General features: G+C 40.0%; 2 protein-coding genes across 2 annotated transcripts in view; one reads left to right on the top strand and one right to left on the bottom strand.

Moving 5' to 3' along the window:
* The first annotated feature begins 1,871 nt into the window (after positions 1-1,871).
* On the top strand, positions 1,872-8,650 carry LOC309694173 (uncharacterized protein). The gene is made up of 7 exons (XM_082514018.1): positions 1,872-1,959; positions 2,717-3,013; positions 5,390-6,187; positions 6,308-7,312; positions 7,393-7,482; positions 7,896-7,958; positions 8,516-8,650. Exons 2-7 carry the CDS (start codon positions 2,728-2,730, stop codon positions 8,542-8,544), a joined length of 2,271 nt encoding a protein of 756 aa, XP_082370144.1. The 5' UTR covers positions 1,872-1,959; positions 2,717-2,727; the 3' UTR covers positions 8,545-8,650.
* Positions 8,651-14,399: 5,749 nt separating this feature from the next.
* The window catches only part of gad3 (glutamate decarboxylase 3), a 35,263-nt gene continuing 29,216 nt past the window's right edge, over positions 14,400-20,446 (bottom strand). Inside the window, exons 15-16 of the mRNA XM_082514028.1 lie at positions 15,844-15,933; positions 14,400-15,511 (exon numbers count right to left, since the gene is read on the bottom strand). Coding sequence (XP_082370154.1) covers positions 15,338-15,511; positions 15,844-15,933 — 264 coding nt within the window. The 3' untranslated portion in view covers positions 14,400-15,337. The remainder of the gene's footprint in view (positions 15,512-15,843; positions 15,934-20,446) is intronic.

Here is a 20,446-nt window from a genome sequence, read left to right as displayed (position 1 = left end):
TCACTCCATAATATGGCCCGCGCCCTGGAAAGTACAGGGTACTTAAGATGTAAGATGGAAAATATTGTTTGATTTTCTGGAAATTTACCATGAAATAACCCAGTACATAAAACTACTGTTGCTGTACTTAATTTTACTTACAGTGCAATTATTCTATTGTTTGGTGTACAAAAGCAACTACCTGTAATTACAGGTACCTGTGGTCTTACAGTGTAATTATTTTATTGCTTCCTTCAAAAACCTCAATTGTTACACAAAATTACATGGAATTTACAGGCTACTTTTGTCTTAGTTGTGGGTCCAACAGTGTAGTTGTTTCATTGTTTCACAGATCTTGCAGGTGACTCCATAATACGCCTCGCATTCCAGAAAGTACGTTGTACTTGTTGAGCCTTAATGGTGGGTCTTACAGTGTGATTGTTTCATTGTCTCCTGCAAAAACCTGACTCGCTGCCTGCAGAATGTGCGTAAGAACTGTTGCCTTATTTGCAGGTCATGTTATAAAGTGTTACTGGAATCTGTATTAATGCATGCTGTATCCTCCTCTCTGCAGCTCTGCAGCTTTTTGTGAAAACAGTCTTTAAGGGCATTTGTAGTTCCATTTGCTATTATGACATTGATATCAGGTGTCAGGAGGCAAGTTAGGCTGATCCATAATCTGCTTCTCTGCTTATCTGCTGGGTGTTCTAAGATGAGAGTTTTATCAACATACTACTCTAGGCACGTTTATAAAGTGAGAACAGTGGCACCCTGCAAGAAATTCTTATGAACTCAGGCACATTTGATGTTTTTGTGTTTACATCTACACAGCCAGTAATCCTGCTCCGTATTCAAATAATAAATAATATTATTGTTGCGCTGGGCATTTGTGTTTCTTGGGATAAGACTGAAAAAAAGCAAATAGGTTATGATGTGTTGTATGTCTATGTATGTATATATATATATATATATATATATATATATATATATATATATATATATATATATATATATATATATAAAGATGGTCATTGTGTTTGCAGTTTTCTGACGTGATGTACATTCTGTTTGAAATGTTACATTAAACCACCAATGATCCGTGCATCACTTATAGGAATCTATTTTGAAAGTAAAGTAGATATCATAGATATTTAGTATTAAACAAATCTTTTCTGCCCTAGTCCATGTGCTTGGGGTCTTGGCTTATGCACCTTCTCAAAGGTCACATTGACAGTACAAGCTTTTTCCTTCTCCTTGTGTTTGAAGTACCAATATTGACACTGATAAAACAGCAAAAGAAACCTCACAAGATAGCTTGATTGTTCTGTAAATGTCTGCTGAGATCAGATATGGACCTTTTCAGAGTTTATCTTCTGTGGACAGCATTAGAGGATATTTTCTGGGGCAGTGGTAATCCTGTGTTAAGGACAAAGAAGGGTTAAAATCTAAAATTACATAATCCAACACATATGGGATCCTTAACATGGCAGAAGAGTGTTTAAATAGATTTCCTGGCATGTCAATATTTATAGTTTCTTTATCATTTTAAGGGGTAGAATATCACTTTGGTGGCTACTTTTGGACTGTGTGCAACCGATGTCCCAGTATCATACTTTGGGCTTTTGCCACCAAGTTAGTGTATGATGAAATGGCTTATATGAGCACAGGTTAGTTTTCTGATACTTCAGTGCAAAAAAGTATGCAGATGTAATTGTAGCAAATGTTTTATAGAAGACTGAAATCTATATATCTGCCAGAACAGCCTCATTAGATTCATCATTTGTCTGAAGTTTGGCTCCATCTAGTGTTTAGATGTCAGTCTAACAAGACATCTTAGTGTTAGAGACCTGCTGCAAACTCCAAATCAGCACACAGTAGACACATGTGTCTAATCAGGAGCTACTTAAGATCAGGTGTTCATCCCCACTTCTATTTCATTTGTGTTTGCTCTGTCAGTTAACCATTCAGGTCCTTGACAAGGTAAAATTGATAAATATATATGTATATTTTATTATATATTTTTTAAAATGTATCAAAGCAGGATTTTGAATGGTGCTAGTATCACAATGACTGATGAGCTTTTTCCATCTGCTGGTTTCAAGGTTCAGTCCTTTTGGTTTTCTGTTTCTGACTCATTTATTCTCTTAATTAGGCTTGGATAGAAAATGCTGTTTATCTTTGCAAATGTGTTCCATTTCATTGATCATCCCATGGTGGGTCCTAAATCTTACACTATAGCCCACTTTTTTTTTTCTTTTCAAGAAATCAGCTGATGTATGAACACTACTGTCAAGCCAACTTAATGTATTTCTTAAACTGTTAACATTCTGAACACTTAAACCTGATGCTGCTCCTTGCAGAAATGTTAAATTGACAATGGTGTACAGGTTTTTTGAGTTACAAACACACAGCTTCAAACTAAATGAAAATTTGGTCCCATAGTAAGGATTTGGGCTGTATCAAATCTGTCATAGATCCCACTGGGTTGAGAGATGATGGCTGAAGACCACAGCGCAGGTTTCTCTCTTTCCAAACCAGGTCATTTACTCTCTCCTTGTATGTGGTCATGTTTCTGTATGGCATATGCTGAATGAAGAATAATGACCTTCATTCCCTGTGTGTAATGTCTCTAAGATTTGTCTTACAGGTAGTAAATGTCTTTTCCTTTTTTAAAATTTTTTTTAAACTGTTCCTATTAATACAACATAGATTCATAACTGACACCCCTTCCATGTAGGTTGACTGAACATGGCAGCAGCGGTTAACACGCCTCCTCTGGCTCCTGAAGGGCCAAGTGGAGCGAACCCACACGTTCAAGTTAACGCTGACGTTGCAAACGCTGACGTTGCAAACTCTGCACAGCAAGATCCAGGACTACACAGCACCAGCCAAGATCCTGGACCATCTCATCCTCAACACCCTGTCTTTCCTAGACCTCTCTTTTATGTTCATGCTCCACCGCTACCCCCATTCCTCCAATACCAGTGGCCCATGCCCTTGCCTTATAATCCCTTTCCAGGCTTCCTAGGCATGGGTAAGTTGAGAATTTTCATTAGTTTATAAATATGTTAAATTGGTGCTGTGCCTATGGACTCAAATTGTGGTCATAAATCATTTGTACTTGTAAATCAAATGCGTATTTGTGAACTGGGTTTTGTAACCTTGTAAACCAAAATATCTGCATTTTATGTTTGCGTATCTGTAGATGAGAATTTGTGTGTGTGTGGGGGGGGGTCTGGTTGCACATGCAAAGCAAAAAAACTACGTGTAAAACTCTGCGCTAAAGTCCCTTCACTTGCGTGCTAGTTTAAAGTTACAAGAACAAATCTTGTTCTTCATTTTGAACCTGGAGGATGTCTTTGTAAATATCCCATAGGGGTCATACAAGCCTTTCAGTAGCTGTTGAAAGGGTAAAGTTTTGTTATATCAGTGGCTAGAAATACCATTTGTACTTTAGGATTAGTCTAACACAAAGTCAGGGCTGACCCGGGACCACTGCTGTGAGTCAGTGTGCGCAGCATGAAGGTCCTTTCACAGCGGATGCAGCATGTCCTGCTAATGCTAAACAAGCGCCAAGTATCCAGAATTTGTTTATCGCTAATTCATAACGAAGAAAGCTTTGTAACTATCCCCACTAGTGAAGACTCTTTTTCCACAAAACTGAAAATGCTGGGTTGGCATGTAAAAGGTAGTGGTGTGCGGATCGATACTGAAACATCGATTCTTCTGATACCAGTAATTTGTTCTAGAATCGATTCTCATATTAAAATATCGATATTTTAGTACTTTGGGATAAATTTGCAGTTTTTCATTAACAGGAACACAGTGGAAAGAAACGATCATTCGGATCGTCCAAATTGGAAGGAACTACTTCCTTTTCTGCCTTTCATAGTCATATGCAAAATACGGCTGTAGAAATGTGTCGCAGCCCCTGGCCTTAGTGGCCAAGTATAGTATATTATTCTTATTACTGAATCGAGTTTGAATGAGTCGCTCACCAAAATGAATCGGGTTTGAGTCACTGAGTCAGTTGCCCAGAGAGTGCAAAAAATGTACATTTTCACTCAAACTTAATGTTTCTCTTTTCATGTAAATCCTACTGCTAAGATGAGTGATTGAAAAACAACTATTTTTATAGAGCAAAAAAAATTTAAGATTTCTAAAGGGAACATTTATTTTACTTTTATTTTATTAGTATTTTCCTCAAATGTGTCAAATATATATATTTTCATCTAAATGTCCACTGAGCTGTGAGCCAGGGGGCGGTATTGAACGATTGGGTCATGATTGGCACATCACTACCTGGCGTGCGCACTCACAACAATGGCTGAGCGTAAACGGAGTCATGTGTGGACGTATTTTACCTCCACAAACAGCCAAGACTCGGTTTGCGATACATGTGGCAGGACAGTGAGGTGTTGTGACAACACCACTAACCTCGTCAAACACCTCACGGTAAATCATATCACAGAATGATTATGTTGAGGAGGAGCGGGACAGGTGCTACTAGAGACAGACTTCTCTCGCGGAGTCCTTTAGTCCTGCAGGCAGGCAACATGCTCAAATAGCGCACAAGTTCAGATTTTTTTTTCTATATGATAATTCTGCATTATTAAGCAATAAGAACAAGTAGTCTGATGTCCTGTAATCATTATGAAGCTATATTATTACAATTTCATGATACAATTACATATTGTATCATGAAACATTAAGTTTTTGTACAGTGTATCGGATCAGTATCATCGATACCACCCTGAATTTTACTTGGGATCGGAAAGGAAATCGGTGGTATCGCACATTAGTAGTAAAAGGGCATTTATTCTTCCAGGACCTGAAGCTCAGTAAAGCACCTCTCCAACAGCCAAACCCATCTGTTCTCTGATTGGCTTGTTAAATTTGGTCAATGTCATGTCAATCGCAATCAGCTGAAAGGAATCTGGTCAAGTTTTGTATGTGTAAGCTGAGTAACAAACAGCCAGGGAATCTGAGCGCAGAGTTTTACATGTATTTTTCTTTTTGCTTTGTGTGTGCAACTAGACCTTAACGAAAAAATTTAACTTATGTAAATATTTTTACACACACAAATATTCTCATCTACAGATGCACAAACATAAAATTTTCAGATATTTTGGTTTACAAGGTTACAAAACTCAGTTCACAAATGCGCATTTGATTTAAAAGTACAAATTATTTATGACCACAATTGGAGCCCATACTGTACCCCTTGTGCGCTCTACATGTATGCATGCAAGATTCAGTCTTTCTAACATGTGTGAAATGGCTCTGCAGCTCCTATCATCACATACAGAGCAGTAACATGTTTATATCTTGTAGAGTAATTAAACTGTAAGGTGGTACTGTCTGTATATTATTCCAAAATGATCACCTTCACTCATTTTTTCTTTTTAAGGATATGGTATGGTCATGCCCCCACTTCCCCCTCCCTCTTACCTGGAGTCTCCAGCTTACATTGTACCACACCCTCAGGTACAACCAGTCGACTATAGACGCCTGCTTCATCCCCAAGTCCACAGTCATGCTCCTTGTGGATCGTTTCAAAATTTAAACCAGACTCGCAGAATTCGCCTGCCTCATACTACCCCTGTTAGAGAAACTGTGAATTCTGAGGTCCAGACGGAACCCATACACAGAGGTGGAGGTGGCTATGATGAGGGATGCCCAATTCTCAGCTCAGACTCTGGATGTGCAACTGCCTCAAATTCTCCTTCATCCTTAAGCTCTGGTTCCCAAAAACAAGGCTCAGCTGAGGTCGAGACCTATATGTTGGCCAGTACTGAGGCAAAAGAACAGGTCAAAGGGGCTGGCACAAACAGAGTCATACAGGACTGTCACATGGTGCATCCTACAGGGATGACTGTTCAGTCATCTAGAAGGGCAACTCAAGAAATGCAGGGATGTAAGGATGGTGCTGTTCAGGAGTCCTCTCTTATCCCTCCTTGCAGAAATGCACATTGCAACATGTGGTCAGTGAGTTCTCAGGATAGCATGGGGCCAGTATGTAGCTTTTCTCAAAAAGAGGATGAAGTCAAAGAGAGGCGCGTCTCTGTTCCTGACATTCTAAGCTGGGGAGGTGATGCATCACAGAAAACGATGACAATGGCAGCTGAGACACTCTTTCAAAATAATCTTGAGATTCCATGTTATGAAAATGAAGTGGAGCATGAAAAGGCTTTTTATCAAAGTCCAAGTAAGCCAAAGAATTATGCAGTGGTGGTTAGCAGTGCTGATGATGTCGATACCGAAGTTATTTCAAGTTCTAAGGACAGTGAAATGATCTTTAAGATCCTCAAACTTCCTTCTCTTTTAGAACCCTTTTCACTGTCAACAAGAGATGCAGATTCTGTGGAACTACTTGTTAGACCTTGCCTGTCTAATGGAGATGAAATTCTGCAGGCACTAAATGCACTCCGCGAGGGGACAGAAAATGGCAGTGAGACGCATGAAGAGTCTACAGAGACCACTCCAAAGCACGCATTTTTAAGTAGATGTCAGATGAATAGAAATATTAATGAATCAGTTTGGTCTGTGGAGTCTCTAGCTCCTTTCATTCCTACTAAGGAGTGGCTACAGCAGAATGGTGTATTTGAACCTGAAGTCATTGTAGAGATGGAGAGGGCTGACAATGGTAAATGGTTAACCAAAAAAGATGACCTAATTGGTACATTTGCTAAAGAAAGAAGGCAATCTTCAAGATTTTCTTCTCCGGACTCTGTTCTGGTGTCAGAAAGTGTTCTTACTTTTAGTACCCCAGCTAAGAAGCAAAGTCCTCCAACGACCCCAGACATGGTGTGTGAAACTGAAGTCTCTGAAACAAAAGGAACTGAAGAAAGCCAAAGCACAGTTCCTTCAGAAAAGTATCCTTTAACTTCACTTACTACCCCGCAGGGTACAATTTTAACTGCCTCCAGTGATGAAGAGATGAATGACCATGGGTCTTCAAATCCTGAGGCTAACCAAAGCCCAAACCAGGGAACTCTTATATATGAGCAAGAGGAGAAAAGCTCAGTTGAGAGAAAGGAAACCTGCCCCATTAACTCTGCAGCAGAGGACAAAGTCTCATCCACTTCCCAAATGACTCTCCAAAATGACACACAAATGGAGGTGGCGACTGGCGCACAAAAAGTAGATGGTCAAATGAGAAATGTGGAACTGGGCGTGCCAACAACTGACCAGAAGACGGCTCAAGTGACACCATCAAAGGGAAATTTAGTAGACTGTGCAATCCAGTGTACTGAACTACAGGGTCTAAAGTGTTTATGTGAGGAGTTAAAGGGAGGCGTGGGATCAAACAGAAAACCTCATAAATATCCAGGTGGTCTGATTTATTTAGTTTTTAAATTGTTTTTTCCTTTCATGCGGGTATAGTGCTCTAATTGTAATTTATCTCCATAGACTGGAAAAAGGCAAATGATGGAAAAGCTGAAGTATTCTGCAATCAGAAAAATTCAAAGAGGAATGGTCAGTGGCGAAACAGAGGTCCAGGTAATGAGATGCAAGCGTCACATTAAAATAATCATGGGTCATCTGAAGGCCTGCCCAAAAAAGACTCGCTGTATCTTTGCTGTCACATTTTTCTAGTGCAAACTTGTTCAGTCCTACAGTGACTTGCGTAGCTTCATGCCCATGGTGAGCAAGTTTGCTGCACACGTGCAAGGCTAACTTTATTCTCAGATGGCCTTAGCTTCAAGTCTTTGATTTATATATTTGACGGCCAGACGAGACTCCTTAATTTGGGAATGCACTGTTGTATACTGTACCTAGAACTGACGCACTGTACTTTAATAACCTGATGAAAAATTGCAGCCGAATGCATCTGGGCCATTGAATGAAAGAGTGGCCATGTAGGACCAGTCATTCGTATTAAGTTAGAGACAACACTACTTCTTTGTTGACAGAAAAGCATAACGGCCAGCAGGAAGACTGCAATGGATACGGAAGCAGACCTGGGAAGTTGAAAGGTGAGTCACTAAATGATCCTGGCTTGTCATTGGATGGAAAATTGTGCTCACATGGGGCAGATCTGATTTTAAAATTGAGTACCAATTGGTCATTTTGGTTTGTTTAGCTGATCAAGTAACATTATCAATAATTATGCAGTAACTCCACAACTCAAACTGAGGTAAATATTGTGTATAAAATAACGTTTCACTACAGTTCTATATCACAAGATCATTAACTTGATATCCTTAATGGTGGGCTGATGGCATCTGATCTTGGAAGCTAACAAAGGTTGGACCTGGTTAGTAGACCAGGTCGGGAAGTTGATGGTTTGATCCCCAGATCCTCTGGTCTGCATGTCCAAGTATCCTCGGCATGGTTGTGAATGTTGGAAAGTATTTAGGCATAGATAAAAGTACTTTATGAAATTGTGAAGGTTAAGTCTTTAGAAAAAGAAAGGGGTGCTTGAATGAAAACAAAGCATCTTTGCATAAGAAAAGAAGTAGAAAAGTGTTTTGTGTCAGTTTACCACAATTTCACATCTTACTGAAGTTTGCATTGGTTATTCCTCCTTCAGGTGGGAGTGGAAGGTACCCACGGTACTGACAGTGACCACACTTCACACAAGTCAACACTTGGTTTTTGTTTTTAATTTAAATTGAGTCATTAAAAAGTTTCTTACTTTTCAATAAAAGCCTTGTATTAAACATGATTTAAGTGTTTTGTTTTTTGTTTTACGCCATCTTGCTTGTCAGACATTACTTTGGATGCACAGGTTTCTGACTGGTATAGCAAACTTAACCAGTTCTTCAGGTAAATGACAATGGTTACTTAACAACATTCACCCCAAGTCGGTGATAATTTCACAGCGGTGAAATTGGGTGCTTAGAAAGGTGAGAACTTTTTTTTTTTTTTTTTTTTTTTCCTCCCCCCCCTCCAGAATTGGAATTCACACTTGATGCAATCATTAAATGTTAGGGTTAATTGGAAATTACTTTTAACACCAATTTATTAATTGGCACTATAAACTTAACCAAAACCTAGTTACCCTCATTTACTTTCACAAATTTTCCCACTTCTCAGTGGGGCCAAGCAAGGATGTCCTCCTCTTTGCTTTGTTCATGGAGCCGCTAGCAACAGTAAGAGGAAAATATATAAAGTATTTAAACAGTCACTACAGAAAACAAAACTATAGACCTTTGTATAAAGATCTCCTTTATACAGTGTTTTATTCAAGATCCATCATATCTATAGTTGTTTAATACGTTAAATCTTAATCCAGTTAAATCGCAATCATTCATTGGCTTGTGGAATTAAAAGGTATGATAAAGTCATCTGGATCAGAACCAAAAGATAGCGTCACCCCCCCCCCCCCCCCCCCCCCCAACTAGAACCACAGCAGCCTCTAGAGAAGCCTTTGACAACATCACCAGTCCTACAGAGGATTTGAGAAAGAAATGCGGTGTTTATCTTAGTTTCCAAGTGTTCTGGCAGTAAACTAAAATCTATGAATTAGACAGTCCAAAAATTACTTTGTGGAGTTGCTCTGGAGCTGATATGGTGTCAAGGTTAAAGACTGACCCAAATCTTTTGATAATTTGATCACCAAATTCAAAAGTGTTTAAGGGCATGAACCCTGATCTGGCTGTTCATAGACATTTTACGTCGAAACAAGGTTACAGGAGTGTAGCAGACTTTTAAGTAGATTTTTTTGATACTCTTTAAAGACACCTTGCACTCCTCTGGTTCTTGGTCACCCCTGGTTAAGCCTCCATAACCCAAACACAGACTTGAGCAAAAACGGTAACCTTGGCTGGATTATCTGGTGTCATCACCATTGTTTGAAATCGGCCTCCCCTTCTGTTAACTTGGACTCTCCCTCCATGTCTTTAGATCTTCCTCTGGGCCTTCCTTAATAATTTTCTTTGTTTATTTGGATGACATCCTGATTTTCTCCAAGTCTATCCATGAAAATTTGTCCCATGTCAGGCAACTCCTACACCCCTTTTTTTTCTTTTCTTCTGTCCCATTTGGTTCTTTAGCCATCAGAATTGTTGTCTGAAGACCAACAAGGATACCCAATGGATTTACTTTGCCAAATGGATCATCACGGTCTTGCCATATTGGTCCATTTGATCAACCTTTGTTGTTATTGTTTATTTTATTTTCAGTTGTTACAGATGGGACAGACATGACTGAGGGATAGGAAACATAGAAAGACAGATGAAGGTAAAGAAAAACAGGAGTGAAGAGGGACAGTGAGAAAGGAAACTTAAAAAGAGAGGGAAAAAAATCTCCTGGATCACCTGTTGAGAGAAAAAGAGAAAACCAGCAAAACAAACAAAGCAACATACTAAACACGACACCATCACGTTAATCTAGCTAAGTGTAAACAGCAGTAAATACTAAACATTCAATGTTGTTGTGCAGCAAGGAGGACCGACAGCACACAATGTGCTTGGAAATAGCAGCCAATAAAGGTGTAGTTTATGTCTATGAACAGTGAACACCTGTGTGAATCAGCGCGCTTGTATTCAAAAGGTTTCCCCATGTAACGGTCTGCTAGAGGGTGTAGAGAGCCATAGCCCCGTCTCCCAGGGCATGAAGCAGGCATGGAGGAGATCCAGGCCCCAGACATCCAGAGGCCCCAGAGTGCGAGAGCCCAAGGAGGACCACCGGAGGGGCATCGTGCCACCCTCATGGGAAGAGCTGAGGAGAGCCCCAGATGAGGGGTCACCCAGTAGCCACGCAGCAGAAGCCAGAGGGGGCGCCCGCCGGCTCTGCCGGCAGCCAGCTGTGCCAGAGTGAACCGAGCCGCTGGCCCCTTTGCCCCGGAACAGGCCTGACTGAGCAACAGGCACCCGCCAAGTAGTCACCGGAAGTGAGGTGGTACATCCCCTACACCTTCTTGAGAACAAGCTCTATGGCAGGGGTAGGCAACCTTTCTGATGGCGAGTGCCATTTAAAATTTCCTCAGAAGTCAGTGTGCCATATGATTGCACTAGCAAAGGCTAGCGAGGCTACAAATACACACAGCCGCTCTATCACGTGACACGTACTGCTGCAACGTGCTACGGTTATGAGCCGAGGTACGCCATGTTGCAAGTTTTGTGAGGTGCTTTTTTGATATTTAATGGATCGGATTACATTTTTTTATTTTTCTCCGATATCCGATCCAGAAATTTACGTCAGTATCAGACCGATACTGATACGTAATATCGGATCGGTCCATCTCTACTTAAAATCAAAAGGGCTGTATCGCGACTGATTGCGCCCAGACGCCAAGAGACGGTACTTGGAAAAAATAGCGTGCATCGGTAATGTGGACCCGTGTGAAAAAAGGCAGTGGAGTGGAAACCCAGACGGCGGTAGTTGTCCTATCCCGATATCTTCATGTACCTTGTCTGTGGAGTCAGCGCATACACGGCGAATCATTTTCGAAATTATAAATTCCTGGAGGCGCACATCTAATTCACAAACTGTTGGGTACAAGATTTGGCCGTTTTTAAGCCTCCACGTTGTGAGTATGTTGACCATATGACCAAGATACAGCCAGAGGTTGCCAGCTGTGCGTTGCCATGTAAATAGTTTGCATTTCATGTGTATGCACTTGCTAAGTACATGTGAATAGATCTTGAATAAAAAAAGATAAACATACTTTTCTTTTCTGTTTCATATTTCATATGCTGGTTTGCCTGCAATAATGCCAAATAATAAGCTACTCTGTCAACATGACGTGGTTCTGCAGCATCGCACATTAGGATGTTTTATCTAATGATCTATGACCTCAGTGCATTCAAAATAACACTAAAACCCTATTAAGCGAGATATGAATTTATTTAGAACTCACCGGAAAGAAAATGCTGCGAGCAAACCAACAAAAAAATGGGGATGGCAGAGAAGTCGATATCTGCTCGTAGGACCGCTGCGATCCAAGCCTGACGTTTAGTAATATCGGATACATGAGATCCCTCCCGTTGCCTCCAGGAGGGGAAACAATGAAAAGAGAGCCCATTTTCCAGCTTCTTGCCTTCCCTATCGTGTGATCTAACGTTGCAACCGACAACACAGCACGTACGAACCATAGCTGACGCTTCCGTGTGCTTTGTTTGGCCTACTGTCATGGCGGGAGGGGGCGCGACACCACGCTCCAAAGCCCTATTGAGGAGTCTTTAGATATTCTTACAGGCGCATGTTGGTCTTCCACATTGGATTTGGCTAGTGGTTACAACCAGGTTCCAGTTGCTGAGGTAGATCATCCAAAAACTGTTTTTTGTCTCTTTGAATGGACACGCATGCCTTTTGGCCTTAGTGATGCTCCTGATGCAGCAGACCTGTCTGTGTCAGTCACTGCTCCTATATCTGGATGACATTGTGGTCTTCTCTTCTACTGTTGAGCATGTGGTGGAAGATTTCTTTTCTGATATATTGATCACATATTTTAACCATATCACTTTAGTAATTGTAGACTCATATTGTCACCAGTTGTATGCATGTAGAATAGCACCACAAATTGGTCTTATACTCTATCACTCACATACACATAAACAGTGGGGCCATTGTAAGTTCATGGGAGATGTTAAGCAGGTAGTGGGACTCCTTCTGCTTATCAGGGATGTAAATTTCTAGGTGACAGCTAAGCAGAAAACAAGGTCATAGTTCTCTGTCTCTGAAGAGAAGGTTCCCAGGATGAGCTGAGCTGAAGGTATAGACTCACGTGATGTGTTGTGGAATTTTCTTTGTTTGAAAGTGTCTGTGTGTGTATAGAAGATGTGAGGGAGGCGGCCATCGTCAGAGAGCACCCTGGAGTTTGGCTACAGTGTTTCTCTCCACGTTGCAATGTGTTTATTAAATTCACTTCACTTTGCTCACGAGGTGTGTGTGCCGGTTATTTTAAAACATCCATGATAAGCAGCACATGGAAAGGTTGGAGGTAGTGCTGGGGAGGCTGCATAAAGAGGGTCTCAAGGTAAAGCAGGCCAAGTGTGCCTTCTTCCAGCAGGAGGTGTGTTACCTAGGACGTGTATTTCATGCATCAGTAGTCATGCTATTTAAACCAGTGAAGTATTGATCTGGGGGACCCCAGCACCCCTGCACAGGAAGTGTGGATCAGCTCTCTGTCTAACTAATCTGAATCTTTGATCATGTGGGTCTTACCAATAGCCAATACAGGGCTTAGATGGAGTTGATGGGTGAAGGGATTCACCCAGTACTAACTGCCTCAAAGCCCCCAGGTGTCCACCCTGCCTTCCCTGGTATATATAAATATATATATATTTATATAAAAAAAACAACAACACAGGAACTTTCATTAGACTTGCAGGCCTGGTCCTACCAGCCACACTCGTTAACAGCAGGTCCCCAACTAGTAGGTCAGTGCTCTTGAACTATAACTGGGCTTAGCTTAGCGGCTTGCTAAACTAAGCTCCAAGGGTCTGTTACTTTTAAAGGCTGGGGTAATGTGTAAGAGCTATTTGTACTAATGTAGATTAATACTCAGATTTCTACCTTTCCTTTTTCACAAAGGGCGAAAAAGGGAATGTCCACAATTGAGACTTTTTAATTGCATGTTTTATTAAATGAATTTAGCAGGAGCAAAGGAAAGCAGAATCAAATAATGATAAAAAGAGAATCAAATCACTTATGTTTATTCAATTAACCTACTCTGAGCTAATGCTCGCTTTGTTCTGATCTTTGTGAGGAGAAAGGTTGGAGAGAGAACACCAAGCCTGAGGATGTGCTTATCTAGTGCTCCATGCTTAGTGGAAATCCTCTTGATTTTATAATCTAACAACACAAAAGTAAGCATAGAAAAAGCGGAGCAATACAAAACCAATTTAAAAGTTGGGGCAGTGGTACATCCCTCTCATATCTCTGTTGGGTTATCCAACTGTGAATTTCTGAGATCCAATCTTCTGTACTGCTCATCCCACAGAAGACAAAGGGAAGAACAACTTATCTCTTCTGCACAACACTTTTATACCCGGTCATCCTTTCTCCTCCCTTTCTTACTGTATGTTGCATCTTATGAGATGACATCTGGTCTCACCCACGGTGACATCCAATCACCATTGTTAACATTTAATCACCCAACGTCCAGCCACACCTTATCATCCTCTCTCTAACGTTAACACATACTTGATTTAACACAGTTAAAGTTTGAAATCTTTAACTTTAAAATCAATTTATTACATTTTCTTATTTTCTGTGTTATTCTTAACATAGAAAGCTGCACTACATATGAACACTCAGTCACATATGAATATGCTTCATGTTACATTAATTATGCAATCTTACTTAATTTATCGTTAGCTCATTCTCACATGAACATTCATTTAAACATAACTGCTTTTAATTCACATATATAGGAAAACATTTTCTCTTCAAACGCTGTTTGTCAATCACAAAATAATGCAATTTCTTTTAATAAGACATGCCGTTCATAGCCAGACGTTCTTTCTCTTTTTCAGAATTATGTATAATGATGGGCTGGCAACACAGACACACACAGAGACTAATCTGTCTGTTGAAACCGGATCACATCTATGCATACAAAATCCACAAATTAGAAACGTTTTCATTACTCAACTCATTAATGGTAAATGGACTGGTTCTTATATAACGCTTTTCTACACGCTTCATACAACTAATTCATTCACCCAATCACACAAGCACTTCTTCTAAGCTCTTAAGTGCTCTATCTAACATTCATATGCATTCACACTCCGATGGATGCATCAGAAAACAACAAGGGGTTAGTATCTTGCCCAAGGATATTTGGCATGCAAACTGGAACCTGGGATCGAACCACCAACCTTCTGGTTAGTGGCTGACCTGCTCTGCCACCTGAGTTACAGCCACCCCGGATTTATCAGACTTATATTTTAATTCATGTCTTTGATTAAGAATAAAGATGATTTATTTAAGATAACAAAACCACATGTAGATAGACTATTCTTATGCACTCCGTATAATTTTTAATATAAATGTCAAGTCCTGAATGTTGTCCTTTTACGCTGTCTCAGATGTAATGAGAGGTAAGCCAGGGGACTGCCTCTCTCGACAGAACACATCTTCCACTATTGTTTCTTACACATCATAACAATACATAAAAAATGTTGAGAACAATGAAGATCATTTGATCATTTGGTTATTTCAGATGGTTTCTGAAAGTTAAAGGGCCTGTTGATTAGACAAAAAAAATCCATAGTAGAAAATGACAATAACAGTCAATACTGAATTATTAAATCTGTGGAAAGCTGGAATATAAATCAAGAAAGTTTCCTTAAGCTTCTACACTATCATCAGGCTTTACTTCAATGCATATTATGTAGGCTAATGGAAAACTAAAATTACTTTATGCTTGTATAAATATCAAAAACCTGTTAACTTAAACATTTTAAAGGTCAGCACCCAGCTGGCAAATCTCATCCAGCAGAAAGTCGATGTCCTCTTGTTGAGTGGCAGGATTGGAAAACACACACCTGAAGAAATTGACTTTGGTTCCCAACGGTTGATAGCCAATCAGAGCAGAGCCCTTTTCCATCATCCTGCCTTTGATCCGAGGAGCAACCTGCAGAGAAATATATTAAAGATCATCATTGGTAGTATGAACACATGAAGAAACTGAGACAGAAGAGGTCCCAGATGCAGACTAAAAAGACAAATCGTTATCAAAATAACACAGGAAGTAACATGACACAAATATCTAACACAAAGACGACAACCGCCTAATCATAACAGTCACTAATAATAATAGCCTTACTTTTAAAAGGTACCAAAGCTAACTCAGAAACCTAAGGATAAAAATAAGAAAATAATCAAAGAAATAAACCAAGAAATATCTACTACAACAATAACACAAAGCTTAACCAGAACTTAACCACTGTAATGATGTGCACTGACCTGATGGAGTCTTCTATCTCTGTCAGGTCCAGGTGGCAAGCTTCTCAGACTGGGAGGGATGTACCAGAAACACACATTACTGTGCTCTGGCTGTTTGAAGGAGGAAAAGGGACAGACCATGTTTGTTCATTTCAAAAGATGAGAAACCAAAGAGCTAAATAAAGTAAAGAGAAAAAGAGAAGAAAAAAAACAAATAATATCTAACTAGTTAGATACTAGTTAAACTAGTTAAAGGTAAAACAAACAAACCAAAACATGTATGTCCTACAACAGTTCCTGGTTACATGTAAGTTAGACCTGGTTCAGGTTCAGATGGGTTGTCACTTTGCTTATTACTGCCGCATTACAGAGCACTGTGGAATTCTGTCCATGTCACACATTTGTCTCTAAACAATCTGTGCTGCTGCGTGCTAGGTGTGCTTAATTTTTATGTTTTGTTGTTATCACCGTTCAGCTAACCAGCCAACAATTTGTCACTGCTGAAATATTTCTTGCACAATTTTCTTTAAATTCTTTTTAATTTTAGTTTGATACATTTCTTTATTTACCGTACAAAATTAAAGCACACTGCACTAGTTTTCATAAGGTAATTAGCAAAAGCAATATTAAAGAGCTGTTTCTGGTTGGTCAATTATCCATCCACCCATCCGGTGGTAATGTTTGCAGTTACATGTTTACGGCACACTGAGCAGCAGTTTGTTGACAGGTTTAAATGTCTGTATTTTGTTATAATTGCTAGAATCCCAATGCACACACTCACACTTGCTGTTATGAGTCTTTTTTGTTTGTTTTTTCTTTTTAACACATCTTGAACATTAAGCAATACAGTGGTCCCCCGTTTATCGCGGGAGTTACGTTCTAAAAATAACCCGCGATAGGTGAAATCAACTTTATTTTATGTTTTTTCTTTTTTTTTTTCTTTTTTTTTACAATTATTATAGATGTTTTAAGGCTGTAAAAGTCCTCACTACAAACTTTATAAACTTTTCTCAGACAAGCATGAACGTTTTCACACTTTTGTTTTCATGTTTAAACACTCTCACAGTCCAAACCTTCGTAGAAAAATAAGTCCAGTATTATAGAGTGAAGCCAAAGGCACCCGCGGCTGCCTTTGACGGTGCAAAACGTTTCATCGACATTGTTGTGTTTGTTGTGGAGAAAACCTACAAATTTACAGCACTTCAGTCACACTGCTAGCGATCGAAGATTTATGTAAATTTGACAAGCTGAACGCATTCTGTACTGTACAAGATACACGGCACAAGATTGATTGACAATCTATAGCCAATCAGGACGCAGAACATGATGCGCTGTAAAAAACAAACAAACAAACAAACAAAAACTAGAAAAAGCTGCATTTCCTGCGAAAATGCAGTGTGAATGCCGTGTAGTGGAATCTGAAAAAAGCCGAAGGAGAACTATCTGCTCAAAACACTGCGTAGAAGCTGAACTCTGCTGAAAACTCCTTTATTTGAAAGACTACACTGAAGAGTGTCAAGAAAGCAGGGAAGATGTGCAGCCAGAGCCAGAGGTAGGATTTCAACCTGCGCTATATGGTCTTAAGGCGGCTGCTCATCTCACTGAGCCAAATTGGTTCTCAGGTGACTAAAAAGAGATGAAACTGAAAATTGTCCTGAAAAAGAGGTGAAGATGCTAAAAATTCTATTGAAAAGGGCAGAAGAGGTTGAGATTTGTGCTGATAACAGGTGAAAAAGCTGAAAATTCCACTGAAAAGAGGTGAAATTTTTGAACTTTCTGATGAAAATAGATGAAGAAACAGAAAATTGTGCAGAAAAGAGGTAAAGAAACTGAAAATTCTGCTGAAAAGAGCAGAAGAGGCTGAGTTTTGTGCTGAAAACAGGTGAAAAAGCTGAACATTCTGCTGAAAATAGATGAAGAAACTGAAAATTCCGCTGAAAACAGACCAACAAGGTAAAAAATTCTGCTGAAAAGACGTGAATCAGCAGAATTTCTGCTGAAAAGAGGTAAAGAAGCTGAAGTTTGTGCTAAAAACAGCTGAAGAAGCTAGAATTTGTGCTGAAAAGTAGTGAAAAAGTGAAAATTCTGCTAAAAAGAAGTGATAAAGCTGAAATTTGAGTGGAGAAGAGTGTAAACGGTTGAACTGTTAACTGAAATTTTTTTTGTCATAAGCGGGAATCGAACCCGGGCCTCCTGCTCCGAGAACGGCTGCTCATCTCACTGAGCTAAAACATGGCTCAGCCTGGCAAGCAAAACTGGTGATCACACTGATAATGTGGTCCTATTCAGCAAAACAACTGATAAAACAGAATTATGTGCTGAAATGAGATTTAGAAGCTGAAGTGCTCGCTGAAGATGGCTGTATGTGAAAGGGTACACTATGCAGTGTCAATAAAGCAGAGTGCATGCAAGTACGGAAGATGTGCAGCAAATGTCACATGTTCGATTCGAACCTGTGCCACTAGATCTTACAGCGGTTGCTCTTCCCATTGAGCCAAACCAGCTCTGGTCTCAAACAAAGATATAATGAGAGAAAAAATGTTCACTGTAAAGAAGAAGCTAAATGGTGCTAAAAAGAGGTAAAAAAAATGCTGAACGTTCAGAAAAAAAAAGATAAGAAACCTGAAAATTGTGCTGAAAAGAGGTGAAAAAGCTGAAATTCTTCTGAAAGAGCAGAAGAGGCTGAAAGTTTTCAGCTACTCATTGAGCCAAACTGGTTCTCACGTAGGGCTGTGTGATATGACCAAAATCTCATATCCCGATATAAGAATTCTATCGTCCGATAACGATATAAATCACATAAATGTAACATTTTCTGTAGATTCTGTGAATCTCGGGAAGCTCGTCTTGCGGGAAGTGTTTCCAGCTGTGTGTCATGTAGCTGGATTAACCGATGCATGAAACGATACATTTTTAGACATAAGTTGTAACAGCCGCCGTTTTCTTTGTGAGTATTTATTACACGGCGTGCTGCGGGGAACAGCCTGTTCTAACGTTTGAGTCTAAGGTTTATTTTTTAGCACCTGGCGGCTCGTTTTTACTTCTCATCCGTAAATACTCTGCTCTTTCACGTGATTCCGTTTATTTTGAAAAGTCTCAACAGGATCTTGAGCTTTATTGTGAAAGGTTTATGTGGAACATAAACAAGCGGACACGCGATGCTGTTACCGTCGTTGTTGCTAACCACAACACATAAAAACAGGCGCTTGTCCGTCCGTAGTGTGGTTATATAAAATATAAGAGAAAGAGAGAACTTTAAGAAATTAATATAGCCACTACAGTGACCATCAAAACGATGAAAAAATATTGCCGTAAACAGTTTATTTTGCGACACCACGAAACAAACGATTCTGCTGAAAAGAAGCTAAAATTTGTGTTAAAAAGGCTGAAGAAGATGGATTGTGCTGAAAAGTAGTGAAAAACTGAAAATTCTGCAAAAAAAGGTGATAAAGCTGAAATTTGCATGCAAAAGAGTTTAAACAGTTGAAGTGTAAAGCAGAGTGCATTCAAGCAGAGCAGAAGTGTGCTAACAGCCACAAGTAGGATTCAAACCTGCACCAACAGATCTCACAGCTGCTGCTCATCTCACTGAGCCAAAGCAGTTCTTGTCCCAACAAAAGATATGACGAGAGAAAAAATATGCAGGGGGCCCAAGAAGCTGAATTGTTGTGAAAAGAGGTGAAGAAGCAGAACTGTATGCTAGAAACAAGTTAAAGAGCTAAAATTGTGCTTAAAAGAGGTGAAAAAGCTAAAATTCTTCTGAAAGAGCAGAAGAGGCTGAAATTTTTCAGCCACTCATTGAGCCAAACTGGTTCTCACGTAACTGAAAAAAGGTGAAAAATCTGAAAATTCTGATAAAAACAGCAGAAGAGGCTGAGATTTGTGCTCAATTTCAGTCCACCAATCAGAGGTGCTGCTTCTGTCTGCTTCATCAGGCTGTGTACTTGTAATTACAGGACTGTGATAGTGTATTAATTTATAGTGAAAAAAAATGTTAAACAAGGTGGAATTGAACCCATGACCTTTGGGCTGCAGACCCGTGTCATTACCAATTGCACCACCTGGAATGGGAGTGGGGGCCTAGAAAACAGAGTCATGAGCAGTCAGAATTAGATCGCGGTGAGAGGTGAAAAACGCAGTTTTTTGGTGTTACAAAACGTCATGTAACTCAAAAAGGAGGTGGTATAGAAGCATAATTGTACGCGGATCTCTGAGTTTTCTCGCGTCCCTCCTTTTTATCCGTGGGGTGAGGAACCGCGACACAAGAACCACAACACAAGGAGGTGTGGCATCGTCCTCAGAGCAGGGACCGGCTGGCCGTGACCCTCGCCCTCTCTGGCCGCCCAGCGAGGTTGTCCTCCATCAGTGTAATGGCTGCCTCCAAGCTTGCTGGCTGGTGGCATCAAACCCACCATGCTGTCCCCTTGGAGAGCCCCGCCACAAACTTTTCCAGGACCATCTGGTACCTGTTGTGTGGGATCTCTGATCTCTGAGTGATGTGAAATTAATCTTTCACCTGTAGACATGGAGTGGTTTGGCAACCATGATACTGTGCAAACACAACATTAGGATTATTTTAAATTTGATGTTGAATTCGCGATCATTCCAGCATTTTTGGTATGAT

Source organism: Aulonocara stuartgranti, assembly GCF_965226115.1.
Source record: "Aulonocara stuartgranti genome assembly, chromosome: 18".
NCBI classification, from domain to species: domain Eukaryota; kingdom Metazoa; phylum Chordata; class Actinopteri; order Cichliformes; family Cichlidae; genus Aulonocara; species Aulonocara stuartgranti.
This window is presented reverse-complemented; position numbering and strand designations above follow the sequence as displayed.